Genomic DNA, 22114 nt, shown 5'->3' on the forward strand with positions numbered 1-22114 from the left:
GATCATTACATAAACCAAACTAATAGACTGTTTCTAGATCTTCAGAAATGTTTCTCAAACTCTAATTTCTGGAAAAGTGTTAGCTTTAGCACCTGACTTTTGGTCACCTTGGCTTGGGATCTGATATCAGAATTGGTCTGAAGAATTTCAAAGGCATATAGATAGATGTGCATATAGTACATATAGATGTGCTGATCTAAAATCAGACACTGACCACTGCTTTTTATCCAATCTACTGCATACCGCATTTTCATTTTATTTAGTTGTTTCTGTGACTATCCCTAAATACAGAAAGCTATTCAAGGGGAAGGGGCCTAGACCTTGCAGAGTTGTCTCTGATGAAATGCCTTCTAACACTCCAGCAAGGGCAACTTTAGAATAAACATGTAGAAGTACTAATGTGAAGCCATCTTTCTAAGAGTGTACAGAAATAAAGACATGTTGAGGAATTCATATCATATCTTGTCTGGTTGTCTTATGACATGAGACTCTCCAAATTCTTAGGATGGTGTTCCAAAAAGAACTGGGTGAACTGGGAAGTGTCTCCAGGCCTGGAAAGCACTGATGGTGACACTCTGGTGAACCTTAGCAGATTTGGCTCCTGGTTTATTGCACACATGCTATGCCAGTAAGTTCACAATTTCACTTACCTTTCAGCTGTTTCCGGAATTTGGCTAAGTCATTTGTCCATTTCAGAACCTCTGGATTAGCTGCCTTGTCACTGTGAGAGGGCTGGGAAAAGAAAGTCTACAATAAGTATTTTTTTAAAAAAAGTGGTTTATTTAACTTTATTTTATGTGCATTGGTGTGAGGGTATCAGATCCCTTGGAACTGGAGTTAGAGACAGTTGTAAGCTGTCATGTGGGTACTAGAAATTGAACCTGGGTCCTTTGGAAGAACCACTGAGCCATCTCTCCAGCCCCCTAGAATAAATATTTTTGGGGGGTTTTCTATAATTTATTGGAATAAATTTTGCTTAAATAATGAGGAGGACACAGTGGCATTTGGACTGTATTATTAATTCTTCAATAAAGGCTGGTTGTTAAAACCTATTATGTTTATACATCATAACTTCTTCTTTTTATTTAAACAATTTTTATTAGATATTTTCTTCATTTACAATTCAAATGCTATCCCAAAAGTCCCTTATACACCCCCCCCCCGCCCTGCTCCCCAATCCACCCACTCCCACTTCCTGGCCCTGGCATTCCCCTGTATTGGGGCATATAATCTTTGCAAGACCAAGGGCCTCTCCTCCCAATGATGGCCGACTAGGCCATCTTCTGCTACATATGCAGCTAGAGACACGAGCTCTCGGGGTGCTGGTTAGTTCATATTGCTGTTCCTCCTATAGGGTTACAGACCCCTTCAGCTCCTTGGGTATTTTCTCTAGCTCCTCCACTGGGGGCCCTATGTTCCATCTGATAGATGACTGTGAGCATCCACTTTTGTATCTGCCAGGCACTGGCATAGCCTCACAAGAGTCAGCTATATCAGGGTCCTGTTTGCAAAATCTTGCTGGCATATGCAATAGTGTCTGTGTTTGGTGGTTGGTTATGGTATGGATTCCCGGATGGGGCAGTCTCTGCATGGTTCTTCCTTCTGTCTCAGCTCCAAACTTTGTCTCTGTAACCCCTTCCATGGGTATTTTGTTCCCCATAGAATAAATATTTTACCGCTTACTTCTGATACTCAAGCCAATTTCCTTAAGGGTAAAAATACTAGATCTTTATGATCATGGACTTCTGTGCGGTCCACATCCCCTCTTCTATTATTTCTATATTTCAGCTAATGAAACAGGAAGTGGAAGAGTTTATGGCTTATATTGTAGCCACCATGAAAAATGGCCTCTTGCCACCGGCTTGGGAAACTAAGACACAGCCAACAATGGGAGGAGCCCAGCATGGGGGAAACTGAAGAAGATAATCTTGAATTAAATTTTAGCCCAACAATAAAATGCCTTTCTTTAATCAGCTTCTGGTAGCCTCTACATCAATGGTTTTCAGCTTTCCTAATGCTGGGACTCTTTAATACAGTTTCTCATATTATAGTGACCTCTCAACCATAAAATTATTTTGATGTTATATTGTGGCTATAATTTTGCTACTGTTATGAAATGTAATATAAATATCAGATATGTAGTATATCTGTTATAAGACCCACAGGTATATTGGGGTGAGGCAATCCTACGGAGAACTCACTCTGTACTTCCTCTCTTCTTCAAACCTGTCCTCGAACTTTCGAATCTTCTTTTTCAGGGTCTGGATCCTTCTGGTGAGCTGCACGGGTGTCAGGTCCTCTTGTTCATCATCATAGGACCCCAGGGAGGAGCTTCGCCGCCTGCAAAGAGTATGGCCTGGGTTAGCTGCACCATGAATACCAATAACTATGGGGAGGTCCTTCAGGCTAAGAGAGTATATGGTACAGAGGAGTGTAAAAACATCCCCTCCCTTTTGATAAAAACCAAGTGATGGGTGCATTTTCTGAGTGCATCTAAGTTCTGTGTATGCTACCTATTAAATATGTCTGTGTTTCTCTCACTCCCACTTATGTTATCAAAACAATCTGAGATGGACTTAAGAAAGGAGGCACTAGCTGGAATTCAAAATGAGATCTACAGTTGGGCCACATCTCAAGTGGAAACTGCAACATAGCCTGCATACTTCAGGTGTGGCTCCCCACAAATCCCCAACTTAATTTTTTTTTTTTACGAATTGGGCTAACCATCAGTGCCATTCTGTCTGTTCTGATGCTATGTGGCTGTTTCAGTTGCTTATCAGTAACCCAGAACGTACCTCATGAAAGAATGGGAATTGGGGGGAGAAGGAGGTACTTCTGTGTCATCCAGGTACTGCCTGCTCTGCCCATAGGCATAGAACCTGGGGGACAGCATGGGGTCACTGTCTTCATCCAGAAACTGGTGAATCAGGCGCCCAGCCTGTGGTGAGAGACGGGCTTCGTCAGAGTCTGCATTCTCTTGCTGCCAGGAAGGGATGGGTTCTGGAAAATAGATGTGGTTTATGAGGTTAACACTGTTCTCGAAAGCATCATCACCCTGATTTCCTGAATGTTTTAGGTCACTGTCCATTGGGTGATTTCTTACTTCATATCTAACATCCACAGTAGACTCTATGTCTAACTGAAATCACCACTGTATCTCATGGCCACCATCTGACTTTATCTCTGTTCTTGCTTGCTTTCAGACCGGAATTTGCTAGGACCGCCCCAGAAATACCCTGGATGGTACATATTCAATTGTGTAGAATTCCAATTTCCCCAATAGAGAAGTGATAGAATCCTCTCCAAGCAGGAGCACCCATGAGGGTTTGGGGAAAGGGTGCATGCACACAGCACCAGGACTATTCTGACAACTGAGGAGCCATGTTGGACGCGTGAGATTCTATTTACCAGGGGTATACAACCTCTGTGTGGCTAATTTAGCAAGACTTCTTCCTGGGCCTCTGTCTAGCATGCAGGATTAGCATGTTTCTCCCTGTGTCTTTCTGCCTTGTATACAGGACTAGCTTGCTTCTGACTGTGCAAGCCTCTCTACCTATTGCATAGGATTAGAATGCTTCTCCCTGTGCCTCTGCTTAGAGTACAGGATTAGCATGCTTCTGACTGTGCATGCCTCCCTCCCTAGTACACAGGATTAGCATGCTTCTGACTGTGCATGCCTCCCTCCCTAGTACACAGGATTAGCATGCTTCTGACTGTGCATGCCTCCCTCCCTAGTACACAGGATTAGCTTTTTCTGTGCTCTCTCCCTAGTACACAGGATTAGCGTGCTTCTGACTGCGCTTTGCACTTGGAATTTCAGAAACTGCCCAAGAGATGGTGGAGAGAGCACACATGAATTATGGAGAGAAGCAAAAGCGCCTTAGAGATGCCAAACCCATACAAATTATTTTTAGGTAATCAGTCAGAGAAAAAAAAAAGCACAAAATCCTGACCTTTTATTTTATGAGGCTAGAAGGTGGTATTTGTGTCTATTTACCACAAGCCACATTTCAAAATATTCCTTTCCTTAGTTGGAAAATAACAACAAGTATTGGGCTGGCAAAGTGGCTCAGTGAGAAAAGGCCCTTGTCACCAAGTCCGATGACCTGAACTTGATGCCTAAAACTCACATGTTGGAAGGAAAGAACCAGTTCCTCAGCTCATTCTCTCAGCTCCACAAGTTCACTGTGGCACAGGTGCACCCCACGACAAAACAAATAAATACTAAGACAAACTTTACAACTATAACTGAAAGATTTCAAAGTAGATCTCAGATGGCACACTGTTTTCTATGTAATGCAGTAATCTGCATTGAAGTCTTTGAGTGCACTTGCCATTTAGTGATTTTCATATGTCTAGTAGTACTTGCTCCACATTTAGACTCTGGGATTCTTAAAGTCTGAGTCATAGAACTCCTTCATATTGCTCCTTCAGTATGAAGCTTGAAACTGTATACAGCTATATGGAATCAATGTGCTTATGCTTTTTATCAAGAAAGACAAGATTATAATCCTAGAATGTCAGAAGCAGGTTAATAGCCTTAAAGAACTTTCACCCTTGGTACATGCTTAGAGTAACCCAGGGAAACTAGGAACAAGTATCAACATACAAATCCTTAACCCTCCCCACATATGCTATACTTAAATGAAGGTCAATATATAACTTGACTGACAGGCAGGCCAACAAACATGTACACATATGTATATCTACATGCACACATATCAGTGTGCACACACAAAAGCATGCACATACTTAAAAGCTGCCCAAATGATTCAAATGCCCACTTGATAGTCAGCTTTGAGAACTACTGATGCCAGGTTGCTGAGAGATAAGGCCACTGAGATGTAAGGAAGTTAAGAACAAGCGCCAGTCAGTGAGAGAAGAGAGGGTGCCTTTGAACTTCTAAGTAAGTGTTTTGCTTTAGAAAGTACCAGAGCTACAAAAATCAGTGACGGAAGCTTGGAAAAACTTCACAGCACAATAGGAAGATAAACATGTTCATTTGAAACATTAAATAATGAAGAACAAGGTTTGCAGAGTTTAAAGGAACTCAAGTTAGCTGGGAACATAGATAAATATTCTGAAAATAAAAAATGTTCAAGGAAAAAAGGTCTCATTTATCGAGGATGAAAACATGGAGTAATGCCCGTGGCTAAGCCTGGAGACAAACATCTCATTCTTTGGACTAACGGTATCGGTCCGTAGGTGCTAAGCTTACAGGTCTGAGCAGCAATGCTCTGCCAACTTTTATGTTGAATGAAAAGCACCAGGAAAGGAGGGAGGTGGGAGAAGGAGTCTCTGGGAGAATGTAAACTTTAGGGTTACATTGCAGAAAATGAGGTTGTTAGACTGACTAGATCACATCTTCTATTTCTTAAGACAAAAATCAACTCAACCAGACCAGAAAGAGTTAAGACGGCTTAAGCAGCCATGCTGCTGGCCCTGGTCTCTCTGCAGATGAGTGAACAACTAAGGGGATGGACCCAAAGATTTGACAAAACGAAGTGTGATGTTGATACGGGCACAAGGGCATGCTAATCAGCTTGAGATTTCTATTCGCCAGGGGAAAAGAAATATAGTTTGAAAAAGTCTTAAGCTTGATCTTGATACCCTCAATTTAAATTTTAATTCAGCAGAAGACATTTTCTAAAATAAAAAACAACTTTGAGTTTTCAACTATTTGGTCTTTATGGTCATAAGCTCATTATAAATAGATTGAATTAGGAGTGGAGCTTGGCAGGTAACCTGAAGCCATCTATCCATTTTCTTGTTTAATACAGCTTTATTTTGTCTCTGTTCTGGACCAATCATTTTATTGATGAACAAACAAACAAACAAAACCCCCAAATACATCCTTTCCTAGTGTTACAAGTGTTGAATAGGAAATAAGACAGCTCAGAAAATTCTAGCATTTTCCTACTAAACCATGTAGGTTTGGTTGATGAATCCATTACTGAAAGACAAGAGATAAAAAGTCAGTGTGAATTTTAACAAGATAAAGAGCAATATTTCATTTCTGTTCCACAGAAATCTGGACAAAATTAAGAGAGATGATAGTTTCCCTAGTTCTTCTCCAAATATGTTATTTAGAGCCATCACTGCTTGGCATGATGTCATAACTGTCTTCTCAGCTGTTCAAAGAGGTGCTAGAAAATCCCAGACATGGAAAGTTAGATGCCACACAGAAGGGATTACTTTCATAAATTCTTTCTCTGTTCTAAAATTCAACCTTAGAACAATGTTAGTCTTACTAAATTGTTAAAAAAAAGTTTTGTAAACTACCAAATTAATAAGGATCCTTCTCAGGCAGCTTTATCAATCCCAGATTTAATTTTTAGGGCTCATCTGTTTTGTCTCTATTTGCAAAGTAAAGAAGCAGGTCCCCAGTAGGTCTGCTTAAATTATTGATATATGTATGGAACAGAATAGGGCTGATGACTTAAACCAAAAGAAAATGTTATTTGAGGTAACCCAGACCCATGGGCTTGCCCATGTACACATAGTTTCTTAATAAGTTACTATGCACTATTCTGCCTGTCGTCTATTCCTTGTAAGTCTTAGAGATAGATATCATGAAGACCCTGCTAGGAGGCCAGCTTCTCTCTCTTTAAGTGCTGCATTTCCCAATACAGGGTCTAGTTTACTACAAAAAAGAGGAATGGAGGTTGGTGTGAATGAGAAACACTTAGCAAATATATGGAGGGCCTGCCTAGTTATTATTGATTTTGCTTCTCTAAAAATTATTACTTCTTTGAGAGTTTGATACAATATATTTGCTGAATTTTCCCCCAAACTATATTTAGAGATATTTGTGGGAGAAAAAAGCAGTAACACTCATATGGTGACCACAGGATGTGGAAGACAGCAGATATTAGCTCATTTAATCCTTGCTAAACAATGATTATATTAATTATGTATTATTATTTGCTTTTGTTGTTACACCTATTTAAGGACAATGAAATCAAGGCAAAATGGAGACAGATATCCTAATTTTCCCATAGACCATACCAATTAGCAGAGCCAGGATTTGAACCCAATTTGGTTCTTATCTACCCTGTTTTGATGGGATGCCTGATTAGCATTGCTTAGAGCATGATCTAGAAGTTAGGAGATGCTCAGCTTTCTTTTTTTCCCACCCCCCAATACTCAGCTTTCTTGATTGTATGATGGGATGGGTCAACTGGAGATCTTTTAAGACCACTTGCTTCTCTGTGATTCTTTTAAAATACTTTTTTATATTGATCAATTGATTGGTTGGTTGATTGATTGATTGATTGATTGTGGTTTTGTGTGCCATGGTGCACATGTGGTAGGCAGAGAACCATTTGTGACAGTTGCTTTTCTACTTCCAAATGTAAATTCTGGGGACTGAGCTCAGGTTATCAGACTTGGTGACAAGTGCCCTTACCCACTGAACTCTCTTGCCAGCCCCTCTCCATGACTCTTTTTAAAAAATATTTTTATTATTGTTTATTTTACATGTACATGTGTGTATGTCTGTATGTGTGCATGTGCCTGCAGTTAGGAGGCATCTGCTGGAGCTGGAGCTACAAGTAGCTGTAAGCTGTCTGATGTGGATGCTGGGAGTTGAACTCAGGTCCTTGGCATGAACAGTACATGCTATTACCTAATAACCATCTCACTAGTTTCTCTTCGTGACTCTTAAATAGAAGTTCTCTCCAAAATTGTTGTTCATTGTAAGTAACAACTGATAAAAATTAAACATTTTGTAACCTTTAAAAAAAATGTCCTGTTGTTTGTGGAGGCTCACACTGGTAATTCCAAGGCCAGCCTATGCTACAAGGTCTCACCCTGTAGCACAGGCTGGTCTCAAAGTTATAGTGATTCTGCTGCCTCACACATAATGGGATTATAAGTGTGAGCTACTATTCCCAGGTCAAAGTGCTCTTTTAACCTAATTTCAGGGTAAATAAAAGTTATGTTTAAATATCATACACATCAACATGCCCTTTAATTGAACAATTCTCATTACCTTTCAATATCAGAACAATGCCTTTGATTATTTATGTATTCATTTAACTTTGAAGAAGTGAAACCCTAACACCAAAAAGTATAACGGCATGACAGATTACATAATGTACCAGGTGAAGGCACTGTTGACTGCAAGCCAGCAAGCCGGATGAGATAGACACTGTGTTTACTTTTCAAGGGTTCTGTTTTGTAGACCATGGAATCTACTTACCATTTCAATCCTTTTCATTGTTTCCTTTATCCTAAGCTTAATAACTTGGAGAACATTATTTCTGCAGCACACACAGCAAGGGTTTCTACCTCAGCCATTCAGGCCACCCCACATCAGGTGACCCTTCCTGGCTCCACATCAGACTGTGACCAGGTCAGGGAGCAATCACGCAAACCCAGAGTGTCCTTCTACACTGTTTCTTTGAGGGGATGGAAGCTGAGAGTGGATGTTTGTCTTACAGTCTCGTGATTATTGCTTCCACCTTTATATTTTATTGTCTTGCTTTTGTGGGCATAATTTAAACTAGTGTGAAGTTCGTTGGCTCCTAGGAAAACATCTTTCCATTTCTTAAAGAAGCTACAGATGATATCGTAGCCATCACATTTATTGTTGTCATTTAACCTAGCTTTGCACATTGGTTCCTTTATTTTGACTCTACTTATGGCCGTGTTCCTATTACAAAGCAATTTGGAAATTAAAATATATAATTTAAAAAAGGTTAGTGAGAGTAGTAACCAAACTGCCAATATGACCTTGAAAAATAAATCCCTGTAGATTTTAGAGTTGTAGAAGTTCAACAACAAATGCAAATGTAATGGGGACAAAAGGAGAATGGTCACAGCAAGTCACCAACACAAGTCTCATGCCCAAGCCAGCCTGTAAAGTGCAGTTTTCTAACCTTGTGGAAAACATACTGCCCAACCTTCTAAATAAAATGCTGCTTCCTTCACACTTTTATTCTCTGCAGACAAATTCTTTACTGGAATGATTTCTATGAAACTCTACATCGGCTTCTAACCACTCTGAAGAGCTTGTTCAGCATTATTTTAAGTTATGTGTGTTGAGAGAGAAATTTACATTTGTGCCTAACCAAGAGAAATAATCAAACTGAGTCTATTTTAAGGGGAGGAGCAAGGAGGAGACAGTAGCTCATTTGAATTTTGGGTCCAGATTCTTCTTTGTATTTAAAAGCTATATGATAGCCCATATCACTGAACTCAAATATGGTATTTATTTATTTATTTATTTAGGCTTTTTGCTTTTATTTGGGCAACAGTAATCTCTCTAAGACTCTTAAGGTTAGAGAAGTCAGATTGTTGCCAATTTATAGATTTAAAAAGACATATGCTTATTTCAAAGTGGTCAAAAATGAATGTCAAACCAATAGATATCCTGAAATCGACCAGTTAAATTTCACATGAAGCAAGTCAATCATGCCCTCTTTTGTTCTCTGAACATTTTGAGTTGGAATGATCTGAGAAAATTTCAGATCTGCTACCTAATTATATGAACACAACCAGAATAGGTTTCTTAGATTATAGGGGGAAAACATGAAAATTAAGCGGTCTGTTTTCACAGAGCTCGCTAAGGTCAGGACAATAAGTAGGATAGCCTTTCACCCCGTGGGCTCTTCCCATGGACTTTTGATGATTAAATGAGAACTGAGGAGTGGGTGAGGATTGGGACAGGGCATACCCACACAAGCAGGGCTGCTGTTCAAAGCTGTGAGTCTGCTAAGTCATTACGTTCCGCTCAGCTGCCTTACTAAAGCCAGGAGCCCGTTTCTCCCTGACTATGGCCTTCAGACACACACCGAGTAGAACGGTGACACAAGGTTTGAGTGTAGACAGAGGGATAGAGGAGGCAGTTTGGGCCCTCCCTTGACATAGTTGTGAGAAAGCTAACTTCTTCAGACATCAGAGTAAATTTCTGATGTCTTCATCAGAAGGCTCTAGAAAAGAAGAAGCTAAAACCATGTCAGAGGTCTTCAGCAAAGAACTGCTTTCAATCAATGTTCCCAGTGATGTGTTAACCAGATTGTTTTTAAATGTATACATTAAAAGATAGAAGAGAAGCAAAGAAGAATATCTTTCTTAAAAACTTGGAATGTATACTTCAGGAAGTGAATAATGTAGTGGAGTGGCTAGCCGGTAGCAGGGCATGAGGGGTAGTGGGTGAGATGGTGGGTGGCTGACTTTCTGGAGTGTACCATAATTAGGGCAGCACTCTTGGTGGCTTAAAAATATACTACAAGGTGACACCAGGACAAAGAGCCTGCATATTTTCCTTTTTTGTATTGCAACTACCCTTGGCAACACTAAACAGCATGTTTCTATGCCTGGTAAGGAATTTTGTCTTTTTAAAATTATTATTATTAATAGAAACCCAGTTTCTTCTGCATGCATGGCTTATACTCCGATCTGCACAGGCATGTGGTCACATGCCTTGTATATACTTATTCATATATGCTTTTTCAATGCAAAAGCCAAATTGCAGATGATCACCTACCTTCCCAGGTCTTCTCATCGCACAGTGCTGTCAGGTCCAACTGGGGCATATCTGGGACAAAGCTCTCCTGCTGATTCTCACCATCTTGATTCCTCTGTTGCTTGGTTTCAGATAGACTGGGATGCTCCTGAATCTTCATTGTGGGGTTCTGCAAAAACAGCACAGTGTCCCCTAATAGCTACTGTTCACCAAAATGCAAAAAATTTGCATCGATTCCATGCCTTCTGAATGCAACCTCCCAAGCCACAGCTGCTAACATTTCCACTGTAGAAATAAAAACCAGGGCGTGATGCCCCCCTGGGCACTATCTGGCTACTCTCATGCAAATAGCCACTGTCCATCTGCCAGCCTTTAACTTTTCTTCTTGGAGGGGAGAGGCAAGATGATTTCCTTAGGCTGCTCCAGCAGATAACTCCAGGCAGCTGACAGGTCTTGAGTGATTACTGACTAAGACCGGGAAGAAGGAGAAGGAGTTTATGTTTCTTAAAGGAGCATGGCCCATTGGACGGTAAACAACAACAAAAAGCTGGCCACGGTTGCTAAGGCTGTGGCAGCAACATGGTGTGTCTGGCAAGCGGTGGCTTTGCCGCTTAGGTAAACATTCCTGCAAGGGAAGGGGAGAAGCTGGGGCCACCACACTCCTCTGAGCCTTCAGGCTTAGATCGATTAAATGGGGCTGTTTTCTCTAGAGTGTGGGGAGAACAGACTATTTATGGAGGCTCTCTCTGGGTATTAAAACATTGTTGCGCAAATTCAAATGGCTGGGGTTTGTTGTTTCATCTCAGCTAGCAGTGAGCAACAGACCCTGAAAACAAGCCAGGAATACAGGGAGAACAAGCTTCCCTCCCAGTAAAAGTAAGAGCTGGCAAGTTGGGGATATGTAATTTTATCCTTAAAATACGCAGTTGTCATTGTTTTTCTATTTATTCAGTTACCTTGAAAACTAAAGCTACATTTGGCTCTGTCATTGGTGGTACCCACACCTGGCTAGAAGATGATAGGAGGGAAAAACCTTCCCTAAAATGCAGAGATTTAAGCTAAGTGCTTGTGTGTGTGTGTGTGTGTGTGTGTGTGTGTATGTGTGTGTGCGCGCGCGCGTGTGTTTAAAATTTTGTAACAAAATTGTCTTCGTAACTTGTTCTCTTGGCATATTGTAAGTTAAGCTGTTATAGTTCTTCCAGCGTTCATGGAATCATAAATGACTGTGCTTAAATATTTTTACTAGAAAATGTAACTTTTCAAGTAGCACAGCTCTGTACAAAATATTTTCTCTGGGGATAAATGAACATTTATTTCTAGTTATCCTATCATTAATTGAAAAAAAAAACAACAGAAACATCTGGAAACCATAAGTGAATTCATTAATGTAGGAGATATTGTTATACTTAAAATAAAGAGTGATTTAAACCTTCCACCTCCTTTTCGTAGCTGTCTGACCCACTTTGAGATCACCTGGGGGAATTCGTGGCGCTTCTGTGCTATTCTGTTTCTCTTGAGTGTAGCATGAAGACTGGCATTTCTTAACACAGTGAACAAAACAATACTTCAATACACACACAACGAGCAGTAGCATCACAAGACATACCAAGGCTTTCTACTCCAGGGTAGTGGTTCTCAACCTTCCTAATGCTGCGACTCTTTAATACAGTTCCTCATGTGTGGTGACCCCCAACCATAACATTATTTTGTTGCTACTTCATATCTGTAATTTTGCTACTGTTATGAATTATAATATAAATATCTGATATGTGACCCCAACTGCTGCTCTAGGATATTCTGAGGTTGTTACCTGTCTACTGGGAAACAGTCATATTACACCAGTCACTGGTTTTGTGAGTTTAGCTTAAGTGGACCAGGGATGAAAGCTTCAACTTGGTATTCAGATTTCAGATGCTTTAGGGACAATCGGTCAAATTTTTGTGTGAATGTATGGGTTTGTGTGACTATAAATATGTAAGACAGAGAGATGGGCATGCACATAGTAAAGAAGTATTTCTCAACAATCTTTTAATCTTCTTATGAAGATCTAAAACATGATAATCAAAGTCTGCAGGCCTACAACACAAAACAGAGACAGCCAAGCAGAAGCCACCATTCCTTCTGTTATATGGCACCATGGAAAGACCAATGAGTAATATGCCAGGTCTCCAAATTGTTAGTGAGGGGACAATGAGCACGTAGGACTGGATTTAAGGTAAAACATGTTACATCGAAACACGGAACATGTTTATGCATCATGGAAAAAAATGAGCAAAGAGCCAGGCGTGTGCTTGCCATGAATCAGCAATCACAGTTGACTCAAGCAGCAGGTGTGGATGGGAAAGATGCAGACGAGGTCCTGCCACATAGGCACGGGCAGAAGAGGGCTAGGGTGAAGGCAAACAAACCACGGAACACCCTGGTCACAGTGGGAGAAGAGGTTCCAGGGGTCAGCGCTCAGATTGAGAAGGGAGAAGGCAGATGACAAGGGAGCCAGAAGCAGAGGCAAGGGTGCCAGACCCCATATGCTGAGCTGAGCTCTGCATAGTTCAATGTACAATAGTGCTGGCCACTACATGTCAAAGATGCGATGTGCAAAGCGGACAAGTGCTCATTAGTTCACCCAAGAAATGATGTTCTAATGTGTGCTAGACAGTTTCTTAGACACTAGGAAAATTGCGTTAGACAAAAATAAAAATGTCCTGTGAGTCTTACACGATAGAATCAGTTAATAAGAAGTAATTCCAGGGCTAGACAGATGACTCAGTGGTTAAAAGCACTGTTGCTCTTGAAGAGAACCCAGGTTCCATTCTCCCAAGCTATATGGAGGCTCCTACTGTCTGTAACCCCAGTTCCAGGGGGGTCTGACTTCTATAGGAACTTCATACACATATTACACAGACATATGTGTGGCCAAAACACTCTTACACATAAAATAAAAATAAACAAGTCATTTAACATTTTGAAAATAAAAACAACAGTAGGTCTATGGAGACCTAAAACAAGGAAAGATGGTGTTAATGACAGTGGACGAGGTGTCTTGTTTTATATCGAGTGGCCATGGATTGGATGGCTTCTTTTCATAATGACACACAGGCAGAGGTGTGAAGGAAGTGAGGAAATCGGCTGACGTTGGGAAGAACCTTTCAGGAAGGAAGAAGCTTTGTTCAATGAGGCCTTGGTTTTTTGTTTGTTTGTCTTTCATGTGGCTTAGGTATAGCAAGCAGTCACTGCCTCTGAAATCCGGTAAGGACGGGCCACCATGGTGGGCACTATTTGGTGTTGAACAGGAGGATATCCTGCGTAGTGAAACCTAGGCCAACTGAAGTTGATTCTTGGAACAGTGGACACATCCCTCTTTCCTATCCCTATCCCAGTGTGTGCAACCATGGACACACTTGCACTGTGAGCATGCTCTGTTTTAGTGGACCTCGTGCACAACTTGGCTCCGTCTTGCTGGGCTCTGAGCCATCGCCGAGCTTGTTGTTCTACTTGTTCTCTGATCTTAGTAGCCTGAGCCTTAATTTACGGCCCAATTGGTCTACGAGGCTGGTGTGCTCTCCCTGACTTGGATTTCACAATTGGCTACTGCACAGGAGGAGACAGTGATGGTGGGTTGCTCCTCAGAGGCTCCTCAGGCTCTGCAGCCATATTCAAGAAGACAAACTGCTCTTCCTGCCTATAAGGACCGCAGCTGAGGCATCTGGCTAGGCAGTTCATACTCTCTAGGAATGTTCATTGTAGACATGGCGAATACTGCCTGTTTGCTTATCTCTGTCTTCTCGTTGATCATTCAGGTTAACTTGTCAAGGGCAGCCTCATATGGAAATATTTTTGGTTTAAACTTTCGTCGTTTACAAATCTAGTATCTTCAGATCAATCCAAAAGTAAATTGATTGATTGCACAATTTTCACCTCAGAAATCATTTATGCTATGATGTGGAGCACAATGACCCTCTGTCAAAATGCTGCTTCATGTGATAATGCAAAGAATCCTTGCTTAGTGGAATAATGGATGACTCGTGTATAATAGGCAGGTGAGGGTGGGTTCTGAAGGGAGAGACCTGAGGTTAATAGCAGCTTTGCTTTGTCAAGACCTGTGGATCAGCCTCTTTGAGCATTAGCTCCCCTTTTTATAATACTGGATTGAGATATCTTAAGGTTGTTGTACAAATCAAAAACATATACAGCACATTGCCCACAGTAAGAGTACATAGATTTCTGTGTCTATCTCTATTCCCCTCCCCTTCCTTCCGAAAAGGTTTATTGAGCACATAGCATGTTCTGGGCAATAGACTTCACAAATGCTTATGGTATGGGTGGAAGAGAAACTTTGAATTCCTGAATGCTGGAGGCAGCTTGTCCCACCTGGGCCTCAGGTGACATTCAACATGTCGGTTCTAGACATTTACCTTATTAACCTCCAGTCTCTTAGGCTCATCATTGTGGAGATTCACACCTGTCCAGCTGAGCTTGTTTTTCTCTGTTCTGTCCCCAGCTTTGGGTGTTAGATGAGTTCCTGAGCCATTCCCTATACAGAATTCAGGTAAGTGGCTGAGGATTTAGAATGAGGAATGACAAGACTTGAGGATGCTGGACAATGCAGCTTTCTCAGGAAAACCAGTATTAACTGAAGATGCAGGAAAGCACCAAACATTTACTGTTTGGACTGATAATAAAGGAGAGTAGACATAACACAGCCCCGAGGTTCAAGTGCACACAAGCTTCAGCAGAGTGTTTGAGCAGGACAGTCCTGTTCCTTGGGGTCACTGAGAGCTTGGACCTGAGATTGTGGGACAATCAACTCTCAGTCTTGCAGTGGCAAGCCTTCATGTCTCTCCTTCTCCTCATTTTTCTTTTCCTTCTTTTATTTAATTACTTTTTTTGAAGCAGGATGAGAAAAAAAGGCAAATAGGCTTTTATGATGAATGTCCTGTTTGTTATCAAAGGTATGCTTCTAATCACTCTTAATTGGTGCGCTTAGAAGGCATAAAGAACATAAAAATATCTTGAAAGAATTTAACACTTCCCTGCCTTAGAATTCTGAAATAAAATAATTTCTCTCTGGTAATTCAGTGTCCTTCCATATAGTTAATAATTCTTGCTTGATTTATTTCCATGGCAAAAAAATTCATAAGTTTATTGTTTGAGTAGTCTAGACTTTATATGAAGTATAAACATATTTTCACATTATTAAATTCCTTGGCTTGGGGCTGGAGAGATGGATCATTGATTTAGAGTGCTTCCTACTCTTACAGTAGACCCAAGTTCAGTTTCCAGCACTCACATCAGACAGTGCACAAGTGTCTGTAATTACATCTGTAGGGAGATTTGATATGTTAGCCTCCATTGGGCATCTAGACTCACATGCAAATCCTCACATGCATGTGTATAATTAAAATAATAAAAGTAAACCTTAAAAGAAAAATGCTTAGCTTACAGAAGGATCTGAAGTGTAAGACACTTCCATAGTAAGCACAAGTCTGAAACCATATTTTCAGTCATGCATTTTAGATGGGGGAGGGCACCTGAGTGGTAAGGATGCTCTCTCTTCTGGGGTCCTGAGCTTTTAAATGAGTTTCAAGAATGAACAAACACTCTAGGCTCCATGTGTTATAAAACACATGCTACCTCTTTCTTAAGTCACCTCCGTTCATACAGCTCAGGAAAGATATTTTTATTAAAGTGCCAATCTCTCCATGGCCTACCACGAGGAATGCTACTTTTCTTTGTGACACTTTGAAGTGACTTAGGACGTTTTTTCATTGTGTGTCATTAAATAAATTTTAATTCAAACCTCAGAAGAGGGCCGGAAGAGGGCTCAGTGGTTAAGAGCATTGACTACTCTTCTAGAGGTCCTGAGTTCGAGTTTCAGTAACCACATGGTGGCTCACAACCATCTTGCAATGGGATCTGATGACCTCTTCTGCTGTGTCTGAAGAGAGTGACAGTGTACTCATATATATAAAACAAACAAATCTTTAAAAAAAACCTCAGAAGAAAAGAATGTGTAACTTTTGGTGAACAGTACCTACCTGAGACCCCCAGAGACCCTCTTTTTAAAACAAAAAAATTAAAGACATGCAATGAAGGTGCAGGGTCACAATCATTTTCAAAACAGGTATTGGCATGAAGTACATTTTAAGCAGCCAATTGATATTTTAAAAAAACAAAATCATACTGAAATAAGAGAGAGTATGTTAAAAATGGAAAATAAATCTCCTGTTCTTTAATGAATAGTAATAAAAATAGTCCCTCAAAATAGATGCAATCCCAACCCTGTGAAGTGGCATCTTTTTCTCCATTGACACAACTATGATAAAGGGTGACAGTCAGAGTTTGTCCTTGATTTTAATTCACCATCTAATTTCTTCTCCAAACTGAAGTGATCATGATGGTGGTATTTCTTAAGAGCGAATGGTAACAGTGAGCTGGTTGCTGATTGGTGCTACATATGGGTAGCACATGTAAGAAGCAGACCTGGCACTCAGGATGAGAATTTAAGATCTGTCCCAGTGATTGTGCTGTGAACCAGAGACACAGGGAAGCCTCTGTGAGTTTGAGTGCCATTGGGGATTATGATTTACTCTCATGAAGTTCATTGATACCACTGTTCTACTCTATCCCAGAAAAGACGAGAAGACAGGTCCAGTAGGCTGGCAAGATTTAAGCTTATGTCCAATGTCAGTGGGCTTTCTGCAAGCCAAGGAAGATGGCATAGAAAAGAAGAAACATGCATCCTAAGAGGTCTTGCTAAGAGACAAAAGAAGCCCAGCAGCCTAGCATGTTGCTTTGGTCCTATGGAAGGGAGGACACTTGATTTGTAAATAAGATATGAAGGAATTAGCTGAGGCAGAAGCTTGAAGAAAAAAAAAGAAAGAAAAAAAGAAAAGAAAAAGAGAAAGAAAAAAAGAAAAAGAAAAAGAAAAAACAACCCAGTACTTTTGAGGGGAGGCAGAGTCTTGCTATGTAGCTAGACTGTCATTCTTGGTGCCTTAGCCTCCTGGGTGCTAGGGTTTCAGGCACAAGACACCATGTCCAGCTCTCTATCTAGGTTGGTGAAATATACATGACAAGAATCAAACAGAAGAAATATAAGAAAGCTACAGAAGTAGTGGGGAGGTTTTAATTAATTTACAATTGCTTTGTGCGAGTATGTACTTTTCTAAAGAGAAAGTTCTCAATTTTTCTGATTCCTTGTGTTTTCACTAGTTAAGATCACATCTAAGACTTTCTATATTCTATATACACCCTGGGCCACTCACTTCTACCTAGTACAGTGTTTAGATTCCTAATCTGCTAGACTCAACGCTCTCTGGGGGCAGAGATTCTGGCTGTCATTAAATGCTCTGAGAATAGAACATATGTAAGACAATTTAATAGGCATTAGTAAATAACTCCATTAGTAAGTCAGGTCAGTACTCAGCAAGTTTAAAGAACTACTCATCTACAAAGACACTTCTTTTTATATTATTAATATATCTACATTTAAAAGTATTTAGAGAAAAACACTAATTCTTCCTAGAAACATACTAAAATTGACACTGGAGCTGGAAGAATTTAGAAGTAGAAGATATGATATACATAAATAAATTTAAAGTTCATACACTAAGCTGAACCAGAGACAGGGCGAAGAAGAAATGAGTACTTGAATCAATGTGGTGCCAAGATGCTATACACAAAGGCAGGGCGAGGAGTCAAACTTAGACATCCAGCTGCTGTGGGGGTGAGTTTTTCATCTAATCTAAAGCAAAAGGAACTCTATCGAGTAGCTCAATCTGAATTTATGTTCACTTGAAAAGGCAATCCTTGTAACAGAGGAGTTCAAACTCACTACTTACGTTTCATACACTTAAAAGATGTATCAAGTTGTAGAAAGAGCAAACTGGTGACTTCACTTTTTAATGGAAAACCCAGAGAAGTATCACTATGCTAGTACAATTTATCTTTACAAGGGGTAATAGCATCTACACTCATTTCTAATCACAGTCTTTTCAGTTACCTCAATGGCTCTTATCAACAGGCTAGTACCATTTCCCAAGCACACTCAAGAGCAAGGGCAAAGTCTGACCACTGGTTCTGTTTTTGTTAGATACTCACCTCACAACGCTGAGTGTCTCTACCGCCTCTTTCAATTTCTTTGCTATCAACAACAAAAACAAATACACAAGTTATCCATCTATTTAATAATCTTTTATCCATTCATATTATAATTTTATTTATTTTAAGATTTGATCAGAGTATCTCTGAACCAAATTCTTATAACATTAAAAAACAAAATAGAACAGAAAATTAAAAATGTAGTAAAGAACCTAGGAAATTCACTAGTATATTAGCTATAGCAACACAGGTGGACTGATAGCAGTGATTGCATGCGCAAGATCTGCACATGCTCAAGCCAGATAAAATCCCAGCTTTGAGAGATTTGGGGCATGAGTCTCAATACTAGTTGAGGAGCTCTTGGCATTTAATAGCTGGCAGGAGAAGAGTCAGCTTTATTTAAGGATGTGAGCCACACTCCATGGTAGTTCCCACCCCAAGACTATTTAGACAACACACTTGGGTTTGTCTGTCCTTTTAAAAAGGGTGAACATGAAGTTGGATGGGTAGGAAGTAGGGTGGATCTGGAGAAGTTGGAGGAGAGAGGTTGAATATGATCAAAATAGATTTTATAAAATTTTCAAATAGTAAAAATATTATATCTTAAAATGAACACATGTAAAAAACATAAGAAAACCACATGTGGATATAATTATTTGCCAATAGTAATAGGGTCTGTACCCCAAATACTCTCCTTACAATAAATACTTCTGGCTACACACAATCCTTTCTTTTCCCTATTTGTTTTAGTTCCTATAACTCACACTGCATTTATTTAAGGAAATATTTCATGCCCTTGAAAAATAGAGTGAGAAGAAAATTCTCAAATTACCTCTCAGAAGATAATGTTTCAGCAGCTTCAGGTTCCAGTGTTTCTTGAGATTGCATGGAACTGAGACTTTCCATGTTCTGTAACACAACAAATGTTGGTTGTTATAAGGTGAGGAAAGAAAAGTTCAACAGCAAAGTCTCCTTTCTTTAAAAGAGACACATCAGGTGCTGTAAATAGAGACACACTTCTGATGGTTAAAATGAGACTAGTGGCATAAAGGTATATTGAACCCTATATTCCCTTTAACAAAAACAACTGGCATTACGAAACCAGACAACTATAGCACCCACACTAGCTAAAAAGGCATTTATGGCTACTGCACAAAACTCAGATTGCCAGAAAATCAGGGTGATTGGGAAATACAACCAAGGGGTGATCTTCAACCTAATCTCTCAGTTGCTGTTCATTCTGTGTTTTTTCATTTTGGTCTATGTTGTTGTTTTTGCGACAGAGTCTCACGTGATGGAGGACGACCTTGAGGTGATTCACATGCCTGCATCTGGAGAGTGTTAGATTACAGCTGTGTTCCCTCACACCCAGCTTCATTTATTACCACTGTGGAATAGGTTGCTAATATGACCTTGAGCAAACAATTGGCAATGATGAGAAGAATGGTCTGATTATAAATCAATTTGGTCCAAAGTCTATCTTATGGCCTACAGTATACTTCAGCAGCAGAACACCTGCCTAGCCTCAGCGAGGCCCTGGATTCAATTTCCTGCATAAGGAAAGAAAAGGAAGTGTTCTGTGTATTGCCGATCTGTTACTGGAGGCACTGTAAACTAGTGTACCCACAGTGGAAATCTGTGGGGATGTTTCTCAAAGAATTAAAAATAGAACGATTATATAACTAAGATATATTAATACTGGGCATATACCCAAAGTCCTCTGTATTCTACCCCAGAGACACCTGCACATTCATGTTTATTGATGTACCATTCAGTGCTACAAGAGAATGACGTCAGCATAGATGTCCATCAACAGAAGAAGGGCTAGAGAATGAATATACACAGTGGTATTTTAGTCAGTCATTGACAAAAACAAAATCATGACATTTGAAGGAAAATGGACAGAACTGAAAAGATTAAATAATGAAGTCACCCAGTCCCAGAAAGACACAAATGATCAAATACAAGGGTGGTACCGAGAAGAACCTGCCCAGATTTCTTGTGATGTGGCCTTAATTTTTAAACTTAAAAAAAGTGGTATTGGGTTGTATTTTGGTGTTTTCTTCGCCTCCCTCCTTCCTTTTGCCCTCAAGCCCTGTAGCCTCCTTTGTACTTTTATGACACATGAGACCTTTTCTTCCATATGTGGACCCTTAACTCTTAATGTATGTGTATAATAAGTAAGGAGTTAGGGGAGTAGGTACAGATGTTGAAGATAGACAGGAAACCACAAGAGGAGAACAAGGAGTGTGAAGAAAGTGGGGGCAGGCGAAGGTCTCATGTGACATCAAAGTACAAAGGAGGCTATAGGGGTTGAGGGCAAAAGGAAGGAGGGAGATGGAGAAAACACCTAAATACAACCCAACACTACATTTTTTTAAAAGATAAAGAATCAAGACCACATCACAAGAAATTTGGGCAGGTTCTTCTCGATGCTACCCTTGTATGTGATCTACAGCTTACCTTTCATCTGAAACACAGCTAGTAAGTTCTGACTTTTCCACAAAACTTGCCATGTTTATATATAAATCTAAGATTCCTCCTGTTTGTGTACCACTGAGCCCAGAAAGAATGCATTGGCTTCTGAATTCTGTGTCTTGGCAATTAATGTTTAACTTTCCTACTCAGAGCCTATGATACAAACAGAGGTATAAACACTGTGACAAAGTGTATTTAGGCCAGGCATACCATGAAAGTGATGATGGCAAGATCGGTAGTCACATTTGTGGCTGTTATAGCTCAGTGTGAGATATCAATGTGCTACACTGTATGGGATCTGCTGCCTTTTTAGGATATAACATGGAGCTCAAACTCAATGACTCAAAAAAAATGAGAGAGAGAGAGAGAGAGAGAGAGAGAGAGAGAGAGAGAGAGAGAGAGAGAGGCTGGGGGAGGGAGGGAGTGGGAGAGGGATGGAGAGACAGAAAGAGAAGAGACAGAGACAGACAGGAACATGGAGAGAGTCAGACAGAGAGGGAGAGGGAGATATGCAGGAGCACATAACAACTGCCATCTTCAGCACAAAGCTCTAGGCATGCCCTGGGAGTTTTCCTCTTCATTCCAACTCTCAGGTGGAGGAAGCAAATGGTACATCTCACCAGTGAGGCCTGCAAGCCACACACATCTCTTCTCACATCTCATCAGTAGAGAGACAGGATATGAGCTGTTATTAGGCATATGGTTAGTTCATGACTAGAAGCAAAAGATGGGGATGGAGAGCTAGTGAGCTCGTCATGGGAATTTATTGTGGCATCAGTGGTCTCTCTCTCTCTCTCTCTCTCTCTCTCTCTCTCTCTCTCTCTCTCTCTCTCTCTCTGTGCGTGTGTATACGAGAGTGTATGTATGCATGCATAAGNGAGAGACAGGATATGAGCTGTTATTAGGCATATGGTTAGTTCATGACTAGAAGCAAAAGATGGGGATGGAGAGCTAGTGAGCTCGTCATGGGAATGTTTTGAAAAATAATGGACTTCTCTCTCTCTCTCTCTCTCTCTCTCTCTCTCTCTCTCTCTCTCTCTCTCTGTGTGTGTGTGTGTATACGAG

General features: G+C 40.4%; 1 protein-coding gene across 2 annotated transcripts in view; it reads right to left on the minus strand.

Moving 5' to 3' along the window:
- Positions 1-22114, minus strand: part of Fam13a (family with sequence similarity 13 member A) — a 91772-nt gene that overhangs the window by 21212 nt on the left and 48446 nt on the right. For both annotated transcript variants that reach the window (XM_021190462.2, XM_029534931.1), the window contains exons 6-11: positions 19404-19480; positions 18572-18614; positions 10493-10640; positions 2796-3000; positions 2202-2340; positions 651-732 (exon numbers count right to left, since the gene is read on the minus strand). In XM_021190462.2, coding sequence (XP_021046121.1) covers positions 651-732; positions 2202-2340; positions 2796-3000; positions 10493-10640; positions 18572-18614; positions 19404-19480 — 694 coding nt within the window. The remainder of the gene's footprint in view (positions 1-650; positions 733-2201; positions 2341-2795; positions 3001-10492; positions 10641-18571; positions 18615-19403; positions 19481-22114) is intronic.

This window comes from Mus pahari, chromosome 2 (genome assembly GCF_900095145.1).
Source record: "Mus pahari chromosome 2, PAHARI_EIJ_v1.1, whole genome shotgun sequence".
Classification (NCBI taxonomy): Eukaryota; Metazoa; Chordata; class Mammalia; order Rodentia; family Muridae; genus Mus; species Mus pahari.